The following is a 26,209-nucleotide window of genomic DNA, read 5'->3' as shown; positions in this document are numbered from 1 at the left end:
CCGTCCGGCTTCGGTACCACCAATAGTGTGGAATAGTACCCCTTTCCCTGTTGCAGGAGGGGTACCTTGATTATCACCTGCTGGGAATACAGCCTGTGAATGGCTTGCAATACTGTCTCCCTGTCTGAGGGAGACGTCGGTAAAGCAGACTTTATGAAACGGCGAGGGGAAGACGTCTCGAATTTCTTGAGACGGGCCCCCACCGTGCCTGAGACCGCTTGTAAAGCCCCAGCGTCATGCTGAGGACTTTGCGGAGGCGGGAGAGGGCTTTTGTGGGAATTGGCTGTTTGCTGCAGCCTTTTTCCTCTCCCTCTGCCACGGGGCAGAAATGAGGCGCCTTTTGCCCGCTTTATGGGGCCGAAAGGACTGCGCCTGATAATACGGTGTCTTCTTAGGTTGAGAAGCTACCTGGGGTAAAAAATAAGAATTTACTTACCGATAATTCTATTTCTCGTAGTCCGTAGTGGATGCTGGGGACTCCGTCAGGACCATGGGGATTAGCGGGCTCCGCAGGAGACAGGGCACATCTAAAAAGCTTTTTAGGTCACATGGTGTGTACTGGCTCCTCCCCCTATGACCCTCCTCCAAGCCTCAGTTAGGTACTGTGCCCGGACGAGCGTACACAATAAGGAAGGATCTTGAATCCCGGGTAAGACTCATACCAGCCACACCAATCACACCGTACAACTTGTGATCTGAACCCAGTTAACAGTATGATAACAAAACGAAGTAGCCTCTGAAAAAATGGCTCACAACAATAGTAATAACCCGATTTTTGTAACAATAACTATGTACAAGCATTGCAGACAATCCGCACTTGGGATGGGCGCCCAGCATCCACTACGGACTACGAGAAATAGAATTATCGGTAAGTAAATTCTTATTTTCTCTAACGTCCTAGTGGATGCTGGGGACTCCGTCAGGACCATGGGGATTATACCAAAGCTCCCAAACGGGCGGGAGAGTGCGGATGACTCTGCAGCACCGAATGAGAGAACTCCAGGTCCTCTTTAGCCAGAGTATCAAATTTGTAAAATTTTACAAACGTGTTCTCCCCTGACCACGTAGCTGCTCGGCAAAGTTATAATGCCGAGACTCCTCGGGCAGCCGCCCAGGATGAGGCCACCTTCCTTGTGGAATGGGCATCTACATATTTCGGCTGTGGCAGGCCTGCCACAGAATGTGCAAGCTGAATTGTACTACAAATCTAGCGTGCAATAGACTGCTTAGAAGCAGGAGCACCCAGCTTGTTGGGTGCATACAATATAAACAGCAAGTCAGACTTTCTGACTCCAGCCGTCCTAACTATATATATATATATATATATATATATATATATATTTTTAGGGCCCTGACAACGTCTAGTAACTTGGAGTCCTCCAAGTCCCCAGTAGCCGCAGGCACCACAATAGGTTGTTTCAGGTGACAACGCTGACACCCCTTTAGGAAGAAACTGGAGACGAGTCCCAGTTCTGCCCTGTTCAAATGGAAAATTCTAATATGGGCTTTTGTAAAACAAAACCGCCCATTCTTTTTGACAATCGCCTGGCCGAGGCCAGGACTAACAACATGGTCACTTTCCATGTGAGATATTGGTCAACAGCATGGTCACTTTCCATGTGAGATATTTCAAATCCACAGATTTGAGCGGTTCAAACCAATATGATTTTAAGGAATCCCAACACTATGTTGAGATCTCACGGTGCCCCTAGAGGCACAAAAGAACTGTATATGGAATACACCCTTTACAATCTGGACTTCAGGAACTGAAGTCAATTTTTTCTGGAAGAAAATCTACAGGGCCGAAATTTAAATCTTAATGAACCCCAATTTGAGGCTCAAAACACTCCTGTTTTCAGGAAGTGCAGAATCGACCTAGTTGAATTTCCTTCGTGGAGCCTTCCTGGCCTTACCCACGCAACATATTTTCACCACATGTGGTGATGACGTTGTGCGGTCACCTCCTTCCTGGCTTTGACCAAGGTAGGTATGACCTCTTATGGAATGCCTTTTTCCCTTCAGAATCCGGTATTCAACCGCCATGCCGTCAAACGCAGCCGCGGTAATTCTTGGAAAAGACATGGTACTTGCTGAAGCAAGTCCCTTCTTAGCTCCCCAGGCCCTTAGTCCTCTGTGAGCATCTCTTGAAGCTCCGGGTACCAAGTCCCTCTTGGCCCATCCGGAGCCACTAGTATAGTTCATACTCCTCTATGTCTTATAATTCTCAATACCTTGGTTATGAGAAACAGAGGAGGGAACCCATACACTGACTGGTACACCCACGGTGTTACCAGAACATCCACAGCTATCGCCTGAAGGTCTCATGACCTGGCGGAATACCTGTCCCGTTTTTCGGGCGGGACGCTATCATGTCCACCTTTGGTCTTTGCCAACGGTCCACAATCATGCTGAAAAACTTCCCTATGAAGTTTCCACTCTCCCGGGTGGAGGTCATGCCTGCTGAGGAAGTCTGCTTCCCAGTCGTCCACTCCCGGAAAGAACACTGCTGACAGTGCTATCACATGATTTTCCGCCTAGCGAAAAATCCTTGCAGTTTTGTCACTGCCCTCCTGCTTCTTGTGCCGCCCTTTCTGTTTACGTGGGCGACTGCCGTGATGTTATCCCACTGGATCAATACCGGCTGACCTTGAAGCAGAGGTCTTGCTAAGTTTAGAGCCTTATAAATTTGCTCTAAGCTTATTTATGCAGAGAGAATTCTCCAGACTTAATCACACTTCCCTGGAAATTTTTTCCCTGTGTGACTGTTCTCCAGCCTCTCAGGCTGGCCTCCGTGGTCACCGGCATCCAATCCTGAATGCCAAATCTGCGGCCCTCTAGAAGATGAGCACTCTGTAATCACCACAGGAGAGACACCCTTGTCCTTGGATATAGGGTTATCCGCTGATGCATCTGAGGATGCGATCCGGACCATTTGTCCAGCAGATCCCACCGAAGAGTTCTTGCGGGAAATCTGCCGAATGGAATTGCTTCGTAATAAGCCACCATTTTTACCAGGACTCTTGTGCAATGATGCACTGACACTTTTCCTGGTTTTAGGAGGATCCCGATTAGCTCGGATAACTCCCTGGCTTTCTCCACTGGGAGAAACACGTTTTTCTGGACTGTGTCCAGAATCATCCCTATGAACAGTAGACGTGTCATCGGAAAAAGCTGCGATTTTGGAATATTTAGAATCCACTCGTGCTGACGTAGAACTACTTAAGATAGTGCTACTCCGACCTCCAACTGTTCTCTGGACCTTGCCCTTATCAGGAAAGCGTCCATGTTTCCTTTTAAGAAAAATCATCATTCCGGCCATTACCTTGGTAAAGACCCGGGGCGCCGTGGACAACCCAAACGGCAGCGTCTGAACTGATAGTGACAGTTCTGTACCAGGAACCTGAAGTACCCTTGGTGAGAAGGGCAAATTTGGACCTGTAGGTAAGCGTCCCTGATATCCAGTGACACCATATCGTCCCCTTCTTCCTGGTTCGCTATCACTGCTCTGAGTGACTCCATCTTGATTTGAACGCTTGTATGTAAGTGTTCAAATATTTCAGATCTCACCGAGCCGGTTGGCTTCAGTACCACAATATAGTGTGGAATACTACCCCCTTCCATGTTGTAAGAGGGGTACTTTGATTATCACCTGCTGGGAATACAGCCTGTGAATTGTGTGAGGGGGAGATGTCTCGAATTTCCAATGTACACCTGGGATACTACATGTAGGATCCCGGAGTTCCCTTGCGAGTGAGCCCCCTGCGTACTGAAACTCTTGAGATGACCCCCTACCGCACCTGAGTCCGCTTGTACGGCCCCAGCGTTATGCTGCGGACTTGGCAGAAGCTGTGAGGGGCTTCTGTTCCTGGGAATGGGCTGCTTGCTGCAGTCTTCTTCCCTTTCCTCTACCCCTGGGCAGATATGACTGGCCTTTGCCCGCCTGCCCCTATGGGGACGAAAGGACTGAGACTGAAAAGACTGTGTCCTTTTTTGCCGATATGTGATTCGGGGTAACAAAAAATGGATTTTTCAGCTGTTGCCATGGCCACCAGGTCCGATGGACCGCCCCTTTATACGGCAATACTTCCACATGCCGTCTGGAATCTGCCTCACCTGACCACTGTCGTGTCTTCGTCTGGCAGATATGTAAATCACATTTACTCTTGATGCCAGAATGCAAATATCCCTCTGCGCATCACGCATATATAGAAATGCATCCTTAAAATGCTCTATAGTCAATAAAATCTTGTCCCTGTCAAGGGTATCAAAATTTTCAGTCAGGAAATCCGACCAAGCCCCCTCAGCGCTGCACATCCAGGCTGAGGCGATTGCTGGTCGTAGTATAACACCAGTATGTGTGTATATACTGTCATGATATTTTTCAGCTTCCTATCAGCTGGCTTCTTGAGGGCGGCCGTATCTAGAGACGGTAACGCCATGTTTTTATAAGCTTGTGAGCGCCTTATCCACCCTAAGGTGTGTTTCCCAACTCGCCCTTACTTCTGGCGGGAAAGGGTATACCGCCCATAACTTTCTATCGGAGGAACCCCACGTATCATCACACACTTCATTTAATTTATCTGATTCAGGCAAAACTACAAGTAGTTTATTCACACCCTACAAAATACCCTTATTTGTGGTACTTGTAGTATCAGAAATATGTAACAGCTCCTTCATTGCCCTTAACATGTAACTCGTGGCCCTAAAGGAAAATTACGTATGTTTCTTCACCGTCGACACTGGGGTCAGTGTCCATGTCTGTGTCTGTCGACCGACTGAGGTAAATGGGCGTTTTTACAAGCCCCTGACGGTGTCTGAGACGCCTGGACCGGTACTAATTTGTCCGCCGGCCATCTCATGTCGTCAACCGTCTTGCAGCGTGTTGACATTATCACGTAATTCCATAAGTAGACCATCCATTCCGGTGTCGACTCCCTAGAGAGTGACATCAACATTACAGGCAATTTGCTCCGCCTCCTCACCAACATTTTCCTCATACATGTCGACACACACGTACCGACATACAGCACACACACAGGGAATGCTCTGATAGAGGACAGGACCCACTAGCCCTTTGGGGAGACAGAGGGAGAGTTTGCCAGCACACACCAAAAGCGCTATAATGTATATAACAACCCTAGAAGGTGTTGTTTCTATATATGCGCTCTTAATATATATTATATCGCCAATTTATGCCCCCCTTCTCTTTTAACCCTGTTTCTGTAGTGCAGTGCAGGGGAGAGTGGGAGCCTTCCTCACCAGCGGAGCTGATCAGGAAAATGGCGCTGAGTGCTGAGGAGAATAAGCTCCGCCCCCTTTTCGACGGGCTTTTCCTCCCGGTTTTTTAATAACTGGCCTGGGTTAAAATACATACATATAGCCTTAATGGCTATATGTGATGTATTTATTTGCCAAATAGGTATTTATATTGCTGCCCAGGGCGCCCCCAGCAGCGCCCTGCACCCTCCGTGACCGTGTCAGTGAGCCGTGTGACAACAATGGCGCACAGCTGCAGTGCTGTGCGCTACCTCTCTGAAGACTGTGAAGTCTTCTGCCGCCTGTTTCCGGACCTCCGTTCCGCCGTCTTTCTTCAGCGTCTGTAAGGGGGATCGGCGGCGCGGCTCCGGGACGAACCCCAGGCTGACCTGTGTTCCGACTCCCTCTGGAGCTCAGTGTCCAGTAGCCTAAGACTTCAATCCTCCTGCACGCAGGTGAGTTGCCAGTCTCTCCCCTAAGTCCCTCGTTGCAGTGATCCTGTCGCCAGCAGGAATCACTGATTAGAAACCTAAAAAAAAACTTTACTAAATAGCTCCTTAAGAGAGCCATCCAGTTTGCACCCTTCTCGGACGGGCACAAAAACCTAACTGAGGCTTGGAGGAGGGTCATAGGGGGAGGAGCCAGTACACACCATGTGACCTAAAAAGCTTTTTAGATGTGCCCTGTCTCCTGCGGAGCCCGCTAATCCCCATGGTCCTGACGGAGTCCCCAGCATCCACTAGGACGTTAGAGAAAATAAGATTTTACTTACCGATAAATCTATTTCTCGGAGTCCGTAGTGGATGCTGGGGTTCCTGAAAGGACCATGGGGAATAGCGGCTCCGCAGGAGACAGGGCACAAAAAGTAAAGCTTTTTCCGATCAGGTGGTGTGCACTGGCTCCTCCCCCTATGACCCTCCTCCAGACTCCAGTTAGGTACTGTGCCCGGACGAGCGTACACAATAAGGGAGGATTTTGAATCCCGGGTAAGACTCATACCAGCCACACCAATCACACCGTACAACTTGTGATCTAAACCCAGTTAACAGTATGATAACAGCGGAGCCTCTGAAAGATGGCTTCCTACAACAATAACCCGAATAAGTTAACAATAACTATGTACAATTTATGCAGATAATCCGCACTTGGGATGGGCGCCCAGCATCCACTACGGACTCCGAGAAATAGATTTATCGGTAAGTAAAATCTTATTTTCTCTATCGTCCTAGTGGATGCTGGGGTTCCTGAAAGGACCATGGGGATTATACCAAAGCTCCCAAACGGGCGGGAGAGTGCGGATGACTCTGCAGCACCGAATGAGAGAACTCCAGGTCCTCCTTAGCCAGAGTATCAAATTTGTAAAATTTTACAAACGTGTTCTCCCCTGACCACGTAGCTGCTCGGCAAAGTTGTAATGCCGAGACCCCTCGGGCAGCCGCCCAAGATGAGCCCACCTTCCTTGTGGAGTGGGCCTTTACAGATTTAGGCTGTGGCAGGCCTGCCACAGAATGTGCCAGTTGGATTGTGCTACAGATCCAACGAGCAATCGTCTGCTTAGACGCAGGAGCACCCATCTTGTTGGGTGCATACAATATAAACAACGAGTCAGATTTTCTGACTCCAGCTGTTCTTGCAATATATATTTTTAATGCTCTGACAACGTCCAGTAACTTGGAGTCCTCCAAGTCACTTGTAGCCGCAGGCACTACAATAGGCTGGTTCAGATGAAATGCTGACACCACCTTAGGGAGAAAATGCGGACGAGTCCGCAGTTCTGCCCTGTCCGAATGGAAAATCAGATATGGGCTTTTGTAAGATAAAGCTGCCAATTCTGACACTCTCCTGGCAGAAGCCAGGGCTAGAAGCATGGTCACTTTCCAAGTGAGATATTTCAAATCCACCTTATTTAGTGGTTCAAACCAATGAGATTTTAGAAAATCCAAAACTACATTGAGATCCCACGGTGCCACTGGAGGCACCACAGGAGGCTGTATATGCAGCACTCCCTTCACAAAGGTCTGGACTTCAGGGACTGAAGCCAATTCTTTTTGAAAGAAAATCGACAGGGCCGAAATTTGAACCTTAATAGATCCCAATTTGAGACCCATAGACAATCCTGATTGCAGGAAATGTAGGAATCGACCCAGTTGAAATTCCTCCGTCGGAGCACTCCGATCTTCGCACCACGCAACATATTTTCGCCAAATTCGGTGATAATGTTGCACGGTTACTTCTTTCCTTGCTTTAATCAAAGTAGGAATGACTTCTTCCGGCATGCCTTTTTCCATTAGGATCCGGCGTTCAACCGCCATGCCGTCAAACGCAGCCGCGGTAAGTCTTGAAACAGACAGGGACCCTGCTGAAGCAAGTCCCTCCTTAGAGGTAGAGGCCACGGATCTTCCGTGATCATCTCTTGAAGTTCCGGGTACCAAGTCCTTCTTGGCCAATCCGGAACCACTAGTATCGTTCTTACGCCTCTTTGCCGTATAATTCTCAATACTTTTGGTATGAGAGGCAGAGGAGGAAACACATACACCGACTGGTACACCCAAGGCGTTACCAGCGCGTCCACAGCTATTGCCTGCGGATCTCTTGACCTGGCGCAATACCTGTCCAGTTTTTTGTTGAGGCGAGACGCCATCATGTCCACCATTGGTCTTTCCCAACGGGTTACCAGCATGTGGAAGACTTCTGGATGAAGTCCCCACTCTCCTGGGTGAAGATCGTGTCTGCTGAGGAAGTCTGCTTCCCAGTTGTCCACTCCCGGGATGAACACTGCTGATAGCGCTATCACATGATTCTCTGCCCAGCGAAGAATCCTTGCAGCTTCTGCCATTGCACTCCTGCTTCTTGTGCCGCCCTGTCTGTTCACATGGGCGACTGCCGTGATGTTGTCCGACTGGATCAACACCGGTTTTCCCTGAAGCAGAGGTTCTGCCTGGCTTAGAGCATTGTATATTGCTCTTAGTTCCAGAATGTTTATGTGAAGAGACGTTTCCAGGCTCGTCCATACTCCCTGGAAGTTTCTTCCTTGTGTGACTGCTCCCCAGCCTCTCAGGCTGGCGTCCGTGGTCACCAGGATCCAATCCTGTATGCCGAATCTGCGGCCCTCCAATAGATGAGGACTCTGCAACCACCACAGAAGAGACACCCTTGTCCTTGGAGACAGGGTTATCCGTAGGTGCATCTGAAGATGCGACCCTGACCATTTGTCCAACAGATCCCTTTGGAAAATTCTTGCGTGGAATCTGCCGAATGGAATTGCTTCGTAAGAAGCTACCATTTTTCCCAGGACTCTTGTGCATTGATGTACAGACACCTTTCCTGGTTTTAGGAGGTTCCTGACAAGCTCGGATAACTCCTTGGCTTTTTCCTCCGGGAGAAAAACCTTTTTCTGAACCGTGTCCAGAATCATCCCTAGGAACAGCAGACGAGTTGTCGGCATTAACTGGGATTTTGGAATATTCAGAATCCACCCGTGCTGTTTTAGCACTTCTTGAGACAGTGCTAATCCCATCTCTAGCTGTTCTCTGGACCTCGCCCTTATTAGGAGATCGTCCAAGTATGGGATAATTAATACGCCTTTTCTTCGAAGAAGAATCATCATCTCGGCCATTACCTTTGTAAAGATCCGAGGTGCCGTGGACAATCCGAACGGCAGCGTCTGAAACTGATAGTGACAGTTTTGTACAACGAACCTGAGGTACCCCTGGTGTGAGGGGTAAATTGGAACGTGGAGATACGCATCCTTGATGTCCAAGGATACCATAAAGTCCCCCTCTTCCAGGTTCGCTATCACTGCTCTGAGTGACTCCATTTTGAACTTGAACTTCTTTATGTACAGGTTCAAGGACTTCAGATTTAGAATAGGCCTTACCGATCCATCCGGCTTCGGTACCACAAAAAGAGTGGAATAATACCCCTTCCCTTGTTGTAGAAGAGGTACCTTGACTATCACCTGCTGAGAGTACAGCTTGTGAATGGCTTCCAAAACCGTCTCCCTTTCGGAGGGGGACGTTGGTAAAGCAGACTTCAGGAAACGGCGAGGTGGATCCGTCTCTAATTCCAACCTGTACCCTTGAGATATTATCTGCAGGATCCAGGGATCTACCTGCGAGTGAGCCCACTGCGCGCTGTAATTTTTGAGACGACCGCCCACCATCCCCGAGTCCGCTTGAGGAGCCCCAGCGTCATGCTGAGGCTTTTGTAGAAGCCGGGGAGGGCTTCTGTTCCTGGGAAGGAGCTGCGTGTTGCTGTCTCTTCCCTCGACCTTTGCCTCGTGGCAGATATGAATAGCCCTTTGCTCTCTTATTTTTAAAGGAACGAAAGGGCTGCGGTTGAAAAGTCGGTGCCTTTTTCTGTGGGGGAGTGACTTGAGGTAGAAAGGTGGATTTCCCGGCTGTAGCCGTGGCCACCAAATCTGATAGACCGACTCCAAATAACTCCTCCCCTTTATACGGCAAAACTTCCATATGCCGTTTTGAATCCGCATCACCTGACCACTGTCGCGTCCATAAAGCTCTTCTGGCCGAAATGGACATAGCACTTACCCGTGATGCCAGTGTGCAGATATCCCTCTGTGCATCACGCATATAAAGAAATGCATCCTTTATTTGTTCTAACGACAGTAAAATATTGTCCCTGTCCAGGGTATCAATATTTTCAATCAGGGACTCTGACCAAACTACCCCAGCACTGCCCATCCAGGCAGTCGCTACAGCTGGTCGTAGTATAACACCTGCATGTGTGTATATACTTTTTTGGATATTTTCCATCCTCCTATCTGATGGATCTTTAAGTGCGGCCGTCTCAGGAGAGGGTAACGCCACTTGTTTAGATAAGCGTGTTAGCGCCTTGTCCACCCTAGGAGGTGTTTCCCAGCGCTCCCTAACCTCTGGCGGGAAAGGGTATAATGCCAATAATTTCTTTGAAATTATCAGTTTTTTATCAGGGGCAACCCACGCTTCATTACACACGTCATTTAATTCTTCTGATTCAGGAAAAACTATAGGTAGTTTTTTCATACCCCACATAATACCCTGTTTAGTGGTACCTGTAGTATCAGCTAAATGTAACGCCTCCTTCATTGCCAAAATCATATAACGTGTGGCCCTACTGGAAAATACGGTTGATTCGTCACCGTCACCACTGGAGTCATCGCCTGTGTCTGGGTCTGTGTCGACCGACTGAGGCAAAGGGCGTTTCACAGCCCCTGACGGTGTTTGAGTCGCCTGGACAGGCACTAATTGATTGTCCGGCCGCCTCATGTCGTCAAACGACTGCTTTAGCGTGTTGACACTATCCCGTAGTTCCATAAATAAAGGCATCCATTCCGGTGTCGACTCCCTAGGGGGTGACATCCTCATATTTGGCAATTGCTCCGCCTCCACACCAATATCGTCCTCATACATGTCGACACACACGTACCGACACACAGCAGACACACAGGGAATGCTCCTAACGAAGACAGGACCCACTAGCCCTTTGGGGAGACAGAGGGAGAGTTTGCCAGCACACACCAAAAGCGCTATATATATATCAGGGATAGCCTTATAATAAGTGCTCCCTTATAGCTGCTTTGTTATATCAAATTATCGCCATAAATGTGCCCCCCCCTCTCTGTTTTACCCTGTTTCTGTAGTGCAGTGCAGGGGAGAGACTTGGGAGCCGTCCTGACCAGCGGAACTGTGAGAGGAAATGGCGCCGTGTGCTGAGGAGATAGGCCCCGCCCCTTTTCTGGCGGGCTCGTCTCCCGCTATTTAGAGAAATTAGGCAGGGGTTAAATATCTCCATATAGCCTCTAGGGCTATATGTGAGGTATTTTTAGCCTTTATAGGTAATCATTTTGCCTCCCAGGGCGCCCCCCTCCCAGCGCCCTGCACCCTCAGTGACTGCCGTGTGAAGTGTGCTGAGAGGAAAATGGCGCACAGCTGCAGTGCTGTGCGCTACCTTTTGAAGACTGCAGGAGTCTTCAGCCGCCGATTCTGGACCTCTTCTGTCTTCAGCATCTGCAAGGGGGCCGGCGGCGTGGCTCCGGTGACCATCCAGGCTGTACCCGTGATCGTCCCTCTGGAGCTTGATGTCCAGTAGCCAAGAAGCCAATCCATCCTGCACGCAGGTGAGTTGACTCCTTCTCCCCTCAGTCCCTCGCTGCAGTGATCCTGTTGCCAGCAGGAATCACTGTAAAATAAAAAACCTAGCTAAACTTTTTCTAAGCAGCTCTTTAGGAGAGCCACCTAGATTGCACCCTTCTCGGCCGGGCACAAAAATCTAACTGGAGTCTGGAGGAGGGTCATAGGGGGAGGAGCCAGTGCACACCACCTGATCGGAAAAAGCTTTACTTTTTGTGCCCTGTCTCCTGCGGAGCCGCTATTCCCCATGGTCCTTTCAGGAACCCCAGCATCCACTAGGACGATAGAGAAATGTGGATTTTCCAGCCGTTGCCGTGGCCACCAGGTCTGTTAGACCTACCCCAAATAACTCTTCCCTTTTATAAGGCGATACTTCCATATGCCTTTTGGGACCAGCATCACCTGACCCCTGTCTTGTCCATAACCTTCTTCTGGCAGAAATGGACAGCGCACTTACTCTTGATGCCAGTCGGCAAATATCCCTCTGTGCATCACGCATATATAGAAATGCATCTTTTAAATGCTCTATAGTTAGTAATATACTGTCCCTATCTAGGGTATCAATATTGTCAGTCAGGGAATCCGACCAAGCCACCCCAGCACTGCACATCCAGGCTGAGGCGATTGCTGGTCGCAGTATCACACCCGTGTGAGTGTATATACATTTTATGATATTTTACTGCTTTCTGTCAGTAGGTTCCTTAAGGGCGGCCGTATCCGGGGACGGTAGTGCCACCTGTTTAGACAAGCGTGTGAGCGCTTTATTCACCCTAAAGGGTGTTTCCCAACGTGCCCTATCCTCTGGCGGGAAGGGGTATGATGCCAATAACTTTTATATCGGGGGAAACCCACGCATCATCACACACTTCATTTAATTCCTCAGATGCAGGAAAAACTACAGGCAGTTTTTTCTCACCCAACATAATACCCTTTTTAGTGGTACTGGTATTATCAGAAATGTGTACAAAAACATTTTCCATAGCCTCAATCATGTAATGTGTGGCCCTACTGGAAGTCACATTCGTCTCTTAATCGTCGACACTGGAGTCAGTATCCGTGTCGGCGTCTGTATCTGCCATCTGTGGTAACGGGCGTTTTAGAGCCCCAGATGGCTTTTGAGACACTTGGACAGGCACAGACTGAGTCGCCGGCCGTCTCATGTCATCAATCTTTTGTAAAGAGCTGACACTGTCACATAATTCCTTCCATAAGCTCATCCACTCAGGTGTCGACTCCCTAGGGGGTGACATCTCTGTTACAGGCAATTGCTCCGCCTCCATACCATTTTCCTCCTCATACATGTCGACACAACGTACCGACACACAGCACACACACAGGGAATGCTCTGATAGAGGACAGGACCCCACTAGCCCTTTGGGGAGACAGAGGGAAAGTATGCCAGCACACACCAGAGCGCTATATATATATATATACAGGGATAACCTTATATAAGAGTTTTTCCCCTTATAGCTGCTGTATTGTTAAACTGCGCCTAATTAGTGCCCCCCTCTCTTTTTTAACCCCTTTCTGTAGTGTAGTAACTGCAGGGGAGAGCCAGGGAGCTTCCCTCCAACGGAGCTGTGAGAGAAAATGGCGCCAGTGTGCAGATGAGATAGGCTCCGCCCCCTTCTCGGCGGCCTTTTCTCCCGTTTTTCTGTGGAATCTGGCAGGGGTTAAAATACACCCATATAGCCCTGGGGGTTATATGTGGTGTATTTATGCCAGCCAAGGTGTTTTACATTGCTGCTCAGGGCGCCCCCCCCTAGCGCCCTGCACCCTCAGTGACCGGAGTGTGAAGTGTGCCTGAGTAACAATGGCGCACAGCTGCAGTGCTGTGCGCTACCTTGTTGAAGACGGATGTCTTCTGCCGCCGATTTTTCCGGACCTTTTCTTGCTTCTGGCTCTGTAAGGGGGCCGGCGGCGCGGCTCCGGGACCGAGCTCCGAGGCTGGGCCTGTGTTCGGTCCCTCTGGAGCTAATGGTGTCCAGTAGCCTAAGAAGCCCAATCCACTCTGCACGCAGGTGAGTTCGCTTCTTCTCCCCTTAGTCCCTCGATGCAGTGAGCCTGTTGCCAGCAGGTCTCACTGAAAATAAAAAACCTAAAACTAAACTTTTCACTAAGTAGCTCAGGAGAGCCCCTAGTGTGCACCCTTCTCGGCCGGGCACAAAAATCTAACTGAGGCTTGGAGGAGGGTCATAGGGGGAGGAGCCAGTGCACACCAGGTAGTCCTAAAGCTTTTACTTTTGTGCCCAGTCTCCTGCGGAGCCGCTATTCCCCATGGTCCTTACGGAGTTCCCAGCATCCACTAGGACGTCAGAGAAAGGTTGGTACAAGTGAAAACCTGATACCACCTTCGGGAGAAAGTGAGGACGAGTCCTCAACTCTGCCCTATCCATATGGAAAGTCAGGTAAGGGCTTTTTTATGACAAAGCCGCCAATTCTGACACATGCCTGGCCGAAGCCAGAGCCAACACATGACCACTTTTCATGTGAGATATTTCAAATCCACGGTTTTAAGTGGCTCAAACCAATGTGATTCCAGGAACTCCAAAACCACATTGAGATCCCAAGGTGCTACTGGGGCACAAAGAAGGGGCTGAATATGCAGCACTCCCTTACAACGTCTGAACTTCAGGCTGACATCCTTCCTGGCTTTGATCAGGATAAGAATGACTTCCTCCGGAATGCCTTTTACACTCAGGATCCGGTGTTCAACCGCCATGCCGTCAATGCAGCCGCGGTAAGTCTTTGAACAGACAGGGCCCCTGCTGCAGCAGATCCTGTCTGAGTGACAGAGGCCATGGGTCCTCTGAGATCATCTCCTGAAGTTCCAGGTACCAAGTCCTTCTTGGCCAATCCGGAACAATGAGTATAGTTCTTACTCCTCTTTTTCTTATTATCCTCAGTACCTTGGGTATGAGAGGGAGAGGAGGGAACACACAAACCGACTGGTACACCCGCGGTGTCACTAGAGCGTCCACAGCGATCGCCTGAGGTTCTCTTGACCTGGCGCAATATCTTTTTTATTGAGGCGGGACGCCATCATGTCCACCTGTGGTCTTTCCCAACGGTTTACCAGCATTTGGAAGACTTCTGGATGAAGTCCCTATTCTCCCGGGTGGAGTCTGCTGCGGAAGTCTGCTTCCCAGTTGTCCACTCCCGGAATGAACACTGCTGCCAGTGCTACCACATGATTTTCCGCCCAACGGGGAATCCCTGTGGCTTCTGCCATCGCCCTCCTGCTTCTTGTGCCGCCCTGCCTGTTTACATGGGCGAGCGCCGTGATGTTGTCTGATTGGATCAGTACGGCTGGTGAAGCAGGGGCCTTGCTTTGCTTAGGGCCTTGTAAATGGCTCTTATCTCCAGAAAATTTATGTTAAGTGAAAAACTCCTGTTTGGACATAGTCCTTGGAATTTTATTCCCTGTGTGACTGCACCCCAGCCCCGAAGGCTGGCATCCGTGGTCACCAGGACCCAGTCCTGTATTCCGAATCTGCGGCCCTCTAGCAGATGAGCCCTCTGCAGCCACCACCGCAGCGACACCCTGGTTCTTGCCGACCGGGTTATCCGCTGCTGTATCTGGAGATGGGACCCGGACCATTTGTCCAACAGGTCCCAATGGAAAATCCTTGCGTGGAACTTTCCGAATGGAATTGCTTCGTACGAAGCTACCATTTTTCCCAGTGCATTGATGTACCGACACCTGTCCCGGTCTTAGGAGGTTTCTGACTAGAGATGACAACTCCTCGGCTTTTTCCATTGGAAGAAACACTTCCTTCTGGTCTGTTTCCAGAATCATTCCCAGGAACAGAAGACGTGTCGTCGGCACCAGCTGTGACTTTGGAATTGAGAATCCAGTCCTGCTGTTGCAGCACTTCCCGAGAAAGTGCTACCCCCTTACCAACTGTTCCTTGGACCTCGCCTTTATCAGGAGATCGTCCAAGTACGGGATAATTAAAACTCCCTTCTTGCGAAGGAGTATCATCATTTCGGTCATTACCCATGGTAAAGACCCTCGGTGCCGTGGATAATCCAAACGGCAGCGTCTGGAACTGATAGTGACAGTCCTGTACCACAATCTTGAGGTACTACTGGTGAGGAGGGTAAATGGGGACATGCAGGTAAGTATCCTTGATGTCCAGAGAGACCCTGTAATCCCCCTCGTCCAGGATCGCAATAATCGCCCTGAGCGATTCCATCTTGAACTTGAATCTTTTGTTATATGTGTTCAAGGATTTTAAAGTTAAGATGGGTCTCACTGAACCGTCCGGTTTCGGTACCACAAACATTGTGGAAAAGTAACCCTTTTGCTGTTGAAGGAGGGGTACCTTGATAATCACTTGCTGTGAATACAGTTTTTTGGATAGCCACCAACACTGCCTCCCTGGCAGAGGGAGTTGCCGGTAAGGCAGATTTTAGGAAACGGCGGGGGGGAGACGTCTCGAATTCCAGCCTGTACCTCTGAGATACTGTTTGAAGAACCCAGGGATCCACCTGTGAGAGAGCCCACTGTGCGCTGAAATTTCTGAGACGGGCCCCCACCGTACCCGGGTCCGCCTGAGCAGCCCCAGCGTCATGCTGTGGACTTACCGGACGCAGGGGAGGACTTCTGCTCCCGGGAACTAGCTGTGTGCTGCAGCTTTTTCCCTCTACCTTTTCCTCTTGGCAGAAAAGATGAGCCTCTAGTCCTCTACTTTTCTGGGGCCGAAGGGACTGTACCTGATAATACAGTGCTTACTTTTGCTGTGGGGTAGCTTGTGGCAAAAGTTTTGATTTCCCAGCCGTAGCTGTGGAAACGAGGTCTGAAAGACCATCCCCAAACAGTTCCACCCCCTTCTAGGGCAAACTTCCATGTGCCGTTTTAAACCGGCATCGCCCGACCATTGCCGAGTCCATAACTCCCGTCTGGCGGCAAAGGTTTTACATAGCGCTTATTAGTGATGCCAGTCGGCAAATATCCCTCTGTGCATCACGCATGTATAAGACAGCGTCTTTTATATGCTCTATTTTCAGCAAAATATTGTCCCTATCTATAGTATAAATATTATCCGACAGGGAATCTGACCACGCAGCTGCCGCACTGCACATCCATGCCGAGGCAATAGCAGGTCTCAATATAATGCCCGTGTGTGTGTATATAGCTTTAAGGGTAGTTTTCTGCTTTCTATCAGCAGGTCCTTCAGGGCGGCCGTATCCGTGAAGGTAGTGCCACCTTTTTTAATAAGCGTGTAACCGCTTTATCTACCCTAGGGGTTATTTCCCAACGTGACCTATCCTCTGGCGGAAAAGGGTACGCTGCTTAGAAATTATCAATTTCTTATCGGGGGAAGTCCACGCTTCCTCACACACCTCATATCAATTCCTCAGATGCAGGAAAACTACTGGTAGTTTTCTGTCACCAAACATAATACCCTTTTTTGTGGTATCTGGGGTATTATCAGAAATGTGTAATACATTTTTCATTGCCTCAATCATGTAATGGGTGGCCCTATTGGAAGGTACACTAGTCTCATCGTCGTCGACACTGGAGTCGGTATCCGTGTCAACATCTGTGTCTGCCATCTGAGGTAGCGGGCGTTTTAGAGCCCCTGATGACATGTGAGACGCTTGGACAGGCACAAGCTGAGCAGCCGGCTGTCCTATGTCGTCAAACCTTTTATGTAAGGAGTTGACACTGTCACGTAATTCCTTCCATAAGTCCATCCACACCGGTGTCGACCCCGCAGGGGGTGACATCCCATTCACAGGCATTTGCTCCGCCTCCACATCATTATCCTCATCATACATGTCGACACAGCAGTACCAACACACAGCACACACACAGGGAATGCTCTGACAGAGGACAGGACCCCACAAAGCCCTTTGGGGGAGACAGAGCGAGAGTATGCCAGCACACACCAGAGCGCTATATATCACGGGATATCACCTATAGAGAGTGTTTTCCCTTATAGCTGCATAATATATATATATACTGCGCCTAGTTTGTGCCCCCCCTCTCTTTTTAACCCTTTTCTGTAGTGCAGGACTGCAGGGGAGAGCCAGGGAGCGATCCCTCCAGCAGAGCTGTGAGGGAAAATGGCGCCAGTGTGCTGAGGGAGATGGCTCCGCCCCTTTTTCGGCGGGCTTTCTCCCGCTATTGTAAAAGTTCTGGCAGGGGTTAATAAACACCTATATAGCCCCTGGGGCTATATATGGTGTCAGTTCGCCAGCCAAGGTGTTAATATTGCTGCTCATGGCGCCCCCCCCCCAGCGCCCTGCACCCATCAGTGACCGCAGCATGTGGTGTGCATGAGGAGCAATGGCGCACAGCTGCAGTGCTGTGCGCTACCTTGGAGAAGACAGAAGTCTTCAGCCGCCGATTTTCCGGACCACCTTCTTGCTTCTGGCTCTGTAAGGGGGACGGCGGCGCGGCTCCGGGAACGGACGACGAGGTCGGGTCCTGTGTTCGATCCCTCTGGAGCTAATGGTGTCCAGTAGCCTAAGAAGCCCAAGCTACCACCACTTAGGTAGGTTCGCTTCTTCTCCCCCTTAGTCCCTCGGTGCAGTGAGCCTGTTGCCAGCAGGTCTCACTGAAAATAAAAAACCTAACATATACTTTCTTCCTAGGAGCTCAGGAGAGCCCCTAGTGTGCATCCAGCTCAGCCGGGCACAGAAATCTAACTGAGGCTTGGAGGAGGGTCATAGGGGGAGGAGCCAGTGCACACCAGATAGTCCTAAAGCTTTCTTTAGATGTGCCCAGTCTCCTGCGGAGCCGTCTATTCCCCATGGTCCTTACGGAGTCCCCAGCATCCACTAGGACGTCAGAGAAATATATATATGTAAATAACCATGCGCGGTCTGAGACCGGATGTATATATCAGAATACTCGTACAAAATATTCTGCCACAGGTACACTTGTTCTTAACTAATGCTGTCTTACAGTATTATCAACATGTAGTAGAATACTTAAAAAAACCACAGCGCTGATGTACAGGTTTACAAAGGAGACCTTGCCCTGCAGTCCCGGAGACCAGTCACATCTATTTTAGAAAATGCCGCCCAGTGTCTCAGTCAGGGAGTGAGGGAGAGTGTGAGGCAGCTCCAGGGCGGGAACACCAGCAGTAAATGGCACCCTGGGCCGGGGAGAGGCTACAGGTCAAGCGCCGGCTCTCCTATGCTGGACTTCACCACCTGGTACTATGGAGTCTTATTAAAATGGATATTAGTATATCCGACCTGTACTCCTATGCCCTGGTGGATATAATGGAGTCTCTGCTCGGTAACAGTGTCCACGCCAGCATCGCAGTCCATCTTCCTTGACTGTGATCGGAACTCGCATACTCCCGCTGGCTGTGATCAAAACGCGATATAATGGCGGGTTCCGCCTGGGGGACCCTCTTACCTCCTCCCTTCTGAAGCAGCCACGCAAACTAGGAGAGCATCTGCGACCGTGTGCCTAGAACTAGAGCGTCTCCGCCGCAAGTACCCGGGAACAGAGCCAGCGGGAGTATGCGATGCCGCTAGGGAGGTTATGGAGCCGCAGCACAGTATGTCACACTGACATATGGAGTGCTGCAGCGCTTGAAGTCTTCTAAAAAGCTTTTTCAGGGCTGCCTAGTGCAGCCTCCCTGTTAAGTGACCTGCTTCATGCAGGCACCAACTCTAAAATTGAGCTCACAGTGCCTGGAGGCGGGGTTATAGAGGAAGCCCCGCAATGCATCATGGAACAGTCTAAAGCTTTAGCCTGTTGGTGCCACTGGATCAAGATCCATCTCTACACCCCGATATATTCCCTGTGGAACACGGTGTACCCCGCTGCAGAAAATAAAAGATTGAAATTAAATTGAAGAGAACTCTCTGGAAGTGCAGAGAAGTGCATCCTCTCCTGAGGCCACTTTTTCTAAACTGCCTGTGGGAGGGGGCATAGAGGGGAGGAGCCAGCACACCCAGTGAAGAAATTTAAAGTGCACCGGCTCCTTTGGACACTGTCTATACCCCATCATACTAAGTCTCCCCAATATCCCTTATGGATGCTAGAGAAATATTGGTACCCAGATGTTCTAAATAGATTGATTCTTCGTGGAGGCTAATGAAATGGATGACTACTAAATATTGTCTGTGTAGTGTGGGCACATAGTGGGTGAATAGTGATTATAAAACTGATCACAGTTTGACTGTACAGTGCATGCACAGTGGATATATACTGTAGGTGCCTACATAGAGCCTGTTCACTGAATATAATGGTGGCTACGCTGGATGCACTTTGGCTAAAGCTGTAATATTTATAAAACGGAAGATGTAATAACTGTATAACAGATGCATAGGGGCAATACAGTGAATTCATAATAACTAAAGAGTACATATGATTACCTCTGTGGATGTTGTAGTGGGTGAATGATGTAAGTCAGGAGATGTAACAGTGGTTATATATGGGATATGGTAGTAGCAGTGGTATTGATGCTCCTGTATCTACACAGTGGATGATTAATGCCTCCAAAGAAAATGTGGACGCTACTACAGAACACAAGCACTAAACTGTGCCCAGAATGCCATCATAACAATACAGAGGATGTAAGGTGTATATACAGTGTGGGAAGTGGGTATTATATACATTAGGGATGAGCAGCAACAAGCATCCAACACAATAATAGTAAGAAATTTATTACAGCAAAGATATAGATTTTGCAATAAGTATTCGATTAACAGAAAACTCACACAAACAGATGGATAGAGAGCAGGAAGCAAGACAGAAGGAGTTAACATAGAAAAGATGACAGCAGAGGGGATAAGTCCTTAGGGAGGACAAAACAGTGTGATCCCAGCTTAACCCCACAAGAGCAGAGATGAAACCCGTCAGAGAAGCCCCCTAACCCAGGCATTTAGCATCAGCTAAAATTCTTTGCGCTGCAATTTCCTACCCTCCACCATAAGTTGTGTGAGTTGCTGTGAAGGCCAAGTGCAGATATGTGACTACTACCTTAGGCGGAGACGGAGCAATGCAGGGGTGTGGTTTCAAAACGGGGCGTGGCGGCACAGATGGGGCGTGAACGCGATGTCACACGCAGCCACTGCAATCAGAAAAATGGCAGCGGGACTCCTGCGGGCGCAGTCAGGCTGCGCCAGCAGGAGGCTATCCAATTTTTTGAGATCAAGCAGAAATTTGCGGTGCCTTGCCTTGCGATGGGCGGCCCCCAGCATGCGATTCCAAGGATTGCAAATTCTGCTACTTAGCGGAATTTGCAATCCTTATTGAATCAGGTCCTATGTGCGGTAGATGTACTAACTATATCCTAAATGCAGAAGTTTGGCTATTCAGGGGATGAATAGTGAACATAATGATGGATGACACTGTCTATCCTGCTAAATTTGTAAGTGGATGCATAATGACTTTACAATGAATAGGGAAGTGGCTATATAATGGTTTCACAAGCATGTGTAAAAAAAAAACATGGAGTCAATTCAGTGGATAGTATCAATGTACTGGATGTGTACTGGCTACGTACAGAGTGCATAGTTACTAGAGTAACATATACAGTGGCTGTACAGTAGACGTATACTAGCTAGACAAAGCATATGGTATAGTCTATGTAACAGACGCACTGTTTTCTATAAAACTCTGCAATTGAAACATCTTTTAGGGAACACATTTCTTATCAAATCTACGCAGTGATTACTGTATTTACTGTATCACGGCTGAATAAGCGGCAGAGTCAAGCCTACCAGTCATCAAGATGAGTACATTGCCTAAGGGGCACCTTGAGGTGAGAAATTTAAAACTGTATTCTTTCCCTACACTGACACTGTCTCCCACTAACACCACAGCCAACATACATAATCTTTGGACACCAGGTTTCATATTGGACATTCCATCCAAAACTGATTTTTCAATTAACCTTTAACATTACAGATAGGGTGGCATTATGGAGACAGTGACAGAGGACTGGAGCTGACATCATTAAATAGATAAAATACGTATTAGCGTCTAATGTTGAAAAGAGTGGTGGAACCAAGAAGAACAATACTGAACAATCTTAGTTACTATTATATTCTCAAAAGAACCAAAATGATTGGGGCCACCTTTAGCTTTCCCTTAAAGAGCTGCACTGCTGAGTTCTATAGTGACCACTGTGTCTATTATATAGACTATACCAGTGGTTCTCAAACTGTGTGTCGTGACACACTGGATTGCCTTAGGTTTGTGGTCCATGACCAATTCCAATTATTATATAGTCAATGTAATAGTTAAACCAGTGCTGGTGGCTGTCAATCATAAAATATGTGGACAAACAGAAGCAAATTTTGTCTCTCACCACATAACTAAAACTAAGGATGACATATAAACACAATTTACTTAATTAAATATTTCTTTCTAAATTTAAATAAGCAACTTTTGGCCTAGGGGTGCCTTAAAAAAAATTCTGATACTCTAGGGCGTTGTAAACAATCAGGGGTAAAGAAAACAGGGTCAAAAAAATCTACGAAAACCTCTATAGTTTTGGAACAATGTGCTTCAGTGATTCCACTACACTGTCAAAAAATAAAAGCCCCAAACAAACAATAGTCCAAAAAAACAGAATACGAGCTAATACACCTGCTTAGTGCTTCAATTTAAAGACTGGGATCATGACTTCTTAAATCACTTGCTTGGCGTGATTGCATCTGATGGGCTGGGCTTTCCCTGACATGGTGCAAAGTCAGAAATGACCACTGGGTGGCTGCTGGAAAATCTTCTACCACTTGGTCCCCCTGCTGGCCACAGTGATGAGGAAGCCTAGACACCCCCCCACTGGTGACTGCATGGCAGTCTTGACTTCAAAGGCAACAGAGATGAGGCGCTGTGTCCTGGTCACTGTGGCCAGCTCAACGACACCCCTTCCTTAATCTCTGTCCCCCTCTGGCCCCTGTCCCAGCCACCACTCTTACCGATCCCACCCCCTGCTCTGTCACAGCTCCATCACACCCCGCTATGTAAACTGTTTTATTTTTTATAAACTATAAAGCAGTTTTTTCAAAAATGTTCCCAAAACTGTAGATTTTTTTTTCTTTATCACATTATTTAAATAATACAGCTTGATTTTACATTTTTGTTCCAAAAATTATTCTGAATGGGGTTTAAATAGCTCTTTATTTACATAATTTGATAATATATTTTTTTGTGTACATTTTTGAAAAAATATTAGACAGTTAATTGGTTAAAAAGAGGATAAATGTACCTGCGTGACTAGATACATAATAAACTAACTTTCTAACTGGACAGACTGCATATGTCAATCAATAGAGTGCTCATAAGTGACTGCAGGAAACAAAGATAATTGATACACTGCTAAACCCTACATGTTAATTTTATTCTTTTTTTTTTCTTTTTAAATATATATGACTTACTGTACATGTTTGAATGGAACTGATATTTTCCACTGAGCTGTTATCCATTATTAGATTTATTGTAGGCTGACTAGGAAAGTCTATATAATTGCTTAGCATTTCAAGTTGTGAAAATATGTGTCTTATGGCATGGGTCTTCAACCTGCGGCCCTCCAGTTGCTGTGGAACTATACATCCCAGCATGCCCTCGCTCAGTTTTAGCATGCCTTAGTAGCAAAACGGTGGCATAGCAAGCTGAGATGTGTAGTTCCACAGCAGTTGGAGGGCCGCAGGTTGAAGACCCATGTCTTATGGGAACATTGAATACCTTTGACTGGCAGCTTAATACACAATTTTCTACATTATCTACAGGATACTTTTTAAAGTTAGTTATTTACGTCTTCTAACCAGATCCATAAATGATGTGTAAGTTTTAAAAGCAGAACAAAAACAAATGAATCCTGAAAAAAATTGAGTTTGAATGTTATAGGCAAAAGACAAAAGGAAGAGAAAAGAACCTGTATATCTTCATGAAGATCTCCTACCTCTTCTCTGGTGTCTATAGCTGAACCAGGTGTGGTAGCTGCTGTGCTTACTGTGGTACTAGGTGCAGTGCCGGATGAAGTCACTGAATCTATTTCCCCTGCAACGTCATTTATTTCCCGAGCAATGAGAGCCAAATCTTGGCTGATCCTGCAAAAGGTCATTTGACAATTGATGGCAAATAAGTGATTTGCTATAAGTTGTAAGATATCTCTACAATGTGCAGAATAAGAAAAGAAAAGCTTATCAAAGCAAGGAATCCCACAATCCAAAAATATACTGGTAGGTTAATTGTCTCCCAACAAAATTAACCCTAGTGTGAATGTGTGTGCATGTACATGTGATAGGGAATATCGCTTGTAAGCTCCACTGGGGCAGGGACTGAGGTGAATGGCCAAATATTCTCTTCGGAATATGTGTGCACTATATAAATAACTGGTAATAAATAATAATAAAATCTATGATTTAACTGGTACACAATGGAGATAGCCAAAATGTTAAAACAATGCAATTTAGAGCTTGTACACTTAATAACTGCTGGAGCCTCATTAAATACCCAAGTAACCACAAGCTAACAAGGTGTACATCCTGCCACACATCGCATTGATACTAATCGCATATGCACTAACATATGAGATTAGTATCGCAAAGGACAGCTCTATTGATGAGAGCTGTCCTTCGTGATGGGCTCCGATCCCTGTACTTCGGAGTTTATGACCTGGGAGTCCGTCTGTGCATGCGCAGAAGGATGCAGCAGCCGTGGAGCTTGTTGGGAGGGATCTGATCAGATCCCTCACAAAGCGCAATTCATAGGGTAATGCCAACTCTACCTCATTTTTGTAATTTCGAAAATTGGGATTGAAAAAATCTTGATCCTGGGATTCACTGTATTCTTATTCTGTCAGTTTTCTAAGGTCCTACTGAGTGACTGCACATTGATCCGCTGTTAGTCTCTGCCATCCATCTTCCTCTCCTGTCCTCTTCAGCCATCAATCTTTCCCTCCTGTCCTCTGGGGCATCCATCTTCCCCTCCTAAATTCTGTGGAACCCATCTTCCCTACCTGTCCTCTGTGGCATCCACTGTCTCCTCCTGTTCTCTCTGCCATCAATCTTTCCCTCCTGTCCTCTGGGGCATCCATCTTCCCCTCCTAAACTCAGTGGCACCCATCTTTCCCAACGGTCCTCTGTGGCATCCATTGTCTCCTCCTGTCCTCTCTGCCATCCATCCATTTCTCCCATCTTCTCTGCAAGTCTTCCCCCCAGTGTGCCACCTCCTCCACCTTGCTTTCCTTCTTCCTTGTTCCCTCTGACATCCCTCTCTCTCTTTCCCTTACACTTACCTTAGTCACACAGTGGTCAGAAAGCGTTTCTATTGTTGGCAGATAAGTTGCCGGTCCTCTCTCAGGCTCAGCCGCAGTAGAAGAGCTGGAGTCACTGACTGACTGGGAGTGCGCCGCATAGTGATGAAGTCACCGTGCAGTGCGCTCCCAGTCTATCAGTGATAGACAGGAACTGTATTATGGGACTGCCATCTTTTCTATGAGCTGCTGGGAGAGTCTGAGAGGATTGGAACCGAAAAGATAAGAATTATCCCACTGTCCCCGCACAATCCACTTCTGACTCCCGTAATACCCAGGTTTTAATGTTTATAATTCCAGGTAATTTTGGACCGTAAAAATAGCTAGGATCCTTGGATTGGCTTCCCTAGCTTGTACCCCCCTCCAGTGTTTGACCTACATGCATGATGCCTTTTCTGGCTATTTTCAGCTAAGGCCTTGTGAAGATGCAGACATTTGAAGGAAGTGCTTTAATATGTACACATATGCCAAAATAGATCAAATAAAGATTGCGATAATGGCCTTTCATTATTCAGCAGTATTTTAGACAGACTGTTATAGTTTGTCTTGTTGCTTTTAAAAACAAAACAAATTGCTTTCAGTATAAAAACACTAATTTCACAAAAAAGTTCAGACCTTCTCTTTTGTACAGATTTGTGACTACTCAGACTACTCCGTCTTGCAAGGTAAATTCCTGCTGCTCAGTAATGGAATCAAGACAGTGGTAGTGTTAGAAACTGTAGTAATGTGTATGCATTTTGGTGATATTTGATTATTTTGAAAAAAGTTCTGCTTGATGCACATTAAAAATATTATTCAGGTTTTGTGGTGTAGGCATTTATATAATATATACTGTATATTTATAATGGTTAAAAGCTTGATGGTTTTATTGAACATTTAAAATATAGGCCCTTACCGTGCTATTTCCTCACGATGTGCCGTCCAGTCACGGATATAATCTTCCTGTTCTTTTGCTTTATGTTTAAATGTTGAGACATTTAAAGCTGTTGATTGCGCTATAACGGGGCTATTTCCAGTACCTTGTGATCGCTGAACTTTAATGGTTGGAGAGGCACGTAGTCGAGTGGGTTTAGGAGAGTTAAGTTTAGATCCAAACTCATCTTCCGAAGTAGAAGCATACTCAGGAGGAATCCGTCTCCATCGGGTATTGGCTGTTTATTATTTGTTGTAATATGGAAATAAAATATATATATATTATTAAATATTGTCCAAGAAAAATCATCTAAGTCACACTAATAATAATTTTGAAAATCTCTCCTTATATAAATGCAAGGAAAATATTTATGGATATTCTAGTTGCAGAACTTTACCCAGCTATTATAAAAGAGTCACTAAGTTTATTTGCGAGGCTTACCATTAACTATAGTGCTACAGTTATTTTCTGTATCCCATGTATATGATTCTAAATCCATTCAGCAGATCATATTTATGACGAGATTTATGGTAAGAACTTACCGTTGTTAAATCTCTTTCTGCGAGGTACACTGGGCTCCACAAGGAATAACATCGGGGTGTAGAGTAGGATCTTGATCCGAGGCACCGACCGACTCAAAGCTTTGACTGTTCCCAAGATGCACAGCG

General features: G+C 47.3%; 1 protein-coding gene across 6 annotated transcripts in view; it reads right to left on the bottom strand.

The window, feature by feature from the left end:
- CEP170 (centrosomal protein 170) overlaps nucleotides 1-26,209 on the bottom strand; it is a 619,381-nt gene that overhangs the window by 97,232 nt on the left and 495,940 nt on the right. For 4 of the 6 annotated variants that reach the window (XM_063917739.1, XM_063917738.1, XM_063917740.1 and 1 more), the window contains exons 12-13: nucleotides 25,524-25,779; nucleotides 23,246-23,420 (exon numbers count right to left, since the gene is read on the bottom strand). In XM_063917739.1, coding sequence (XP_063773809.1) covers nucleotides 23,246-23,420; nucleotides 25,524-25,779 — 431 coding nt within the window. The remainder of the gene's footprint in view (nucleotides 1-23,245; nucleotides 23,421-25,523; nucleotides 25,780-26,209) is intronic. The other 2 variants (XM_063917741.1, XM_063917743.1) reach the window with 1 other exon arrangement.

This window comes from Pseudophryne corroboree, chromosome 4 (assembly GCF_028390025.1).
Source record: "Pseudophryne corroboree isolate aPseCor3 chromosome 4, aPseCor3.hap2, whole genome shotgun sequence".
Classification (NCBI taxonomy): Eukaryota; Metazoa; Chordata; class Amphibia; order Anura; family Myobatrachidae; genus Pseudophryne; species Pseudophryne corroboree.
Note: the sequence above shows the minus strand (reverse complement) of the source record. Positions and strands in the feature narration are given on the sequence as shown.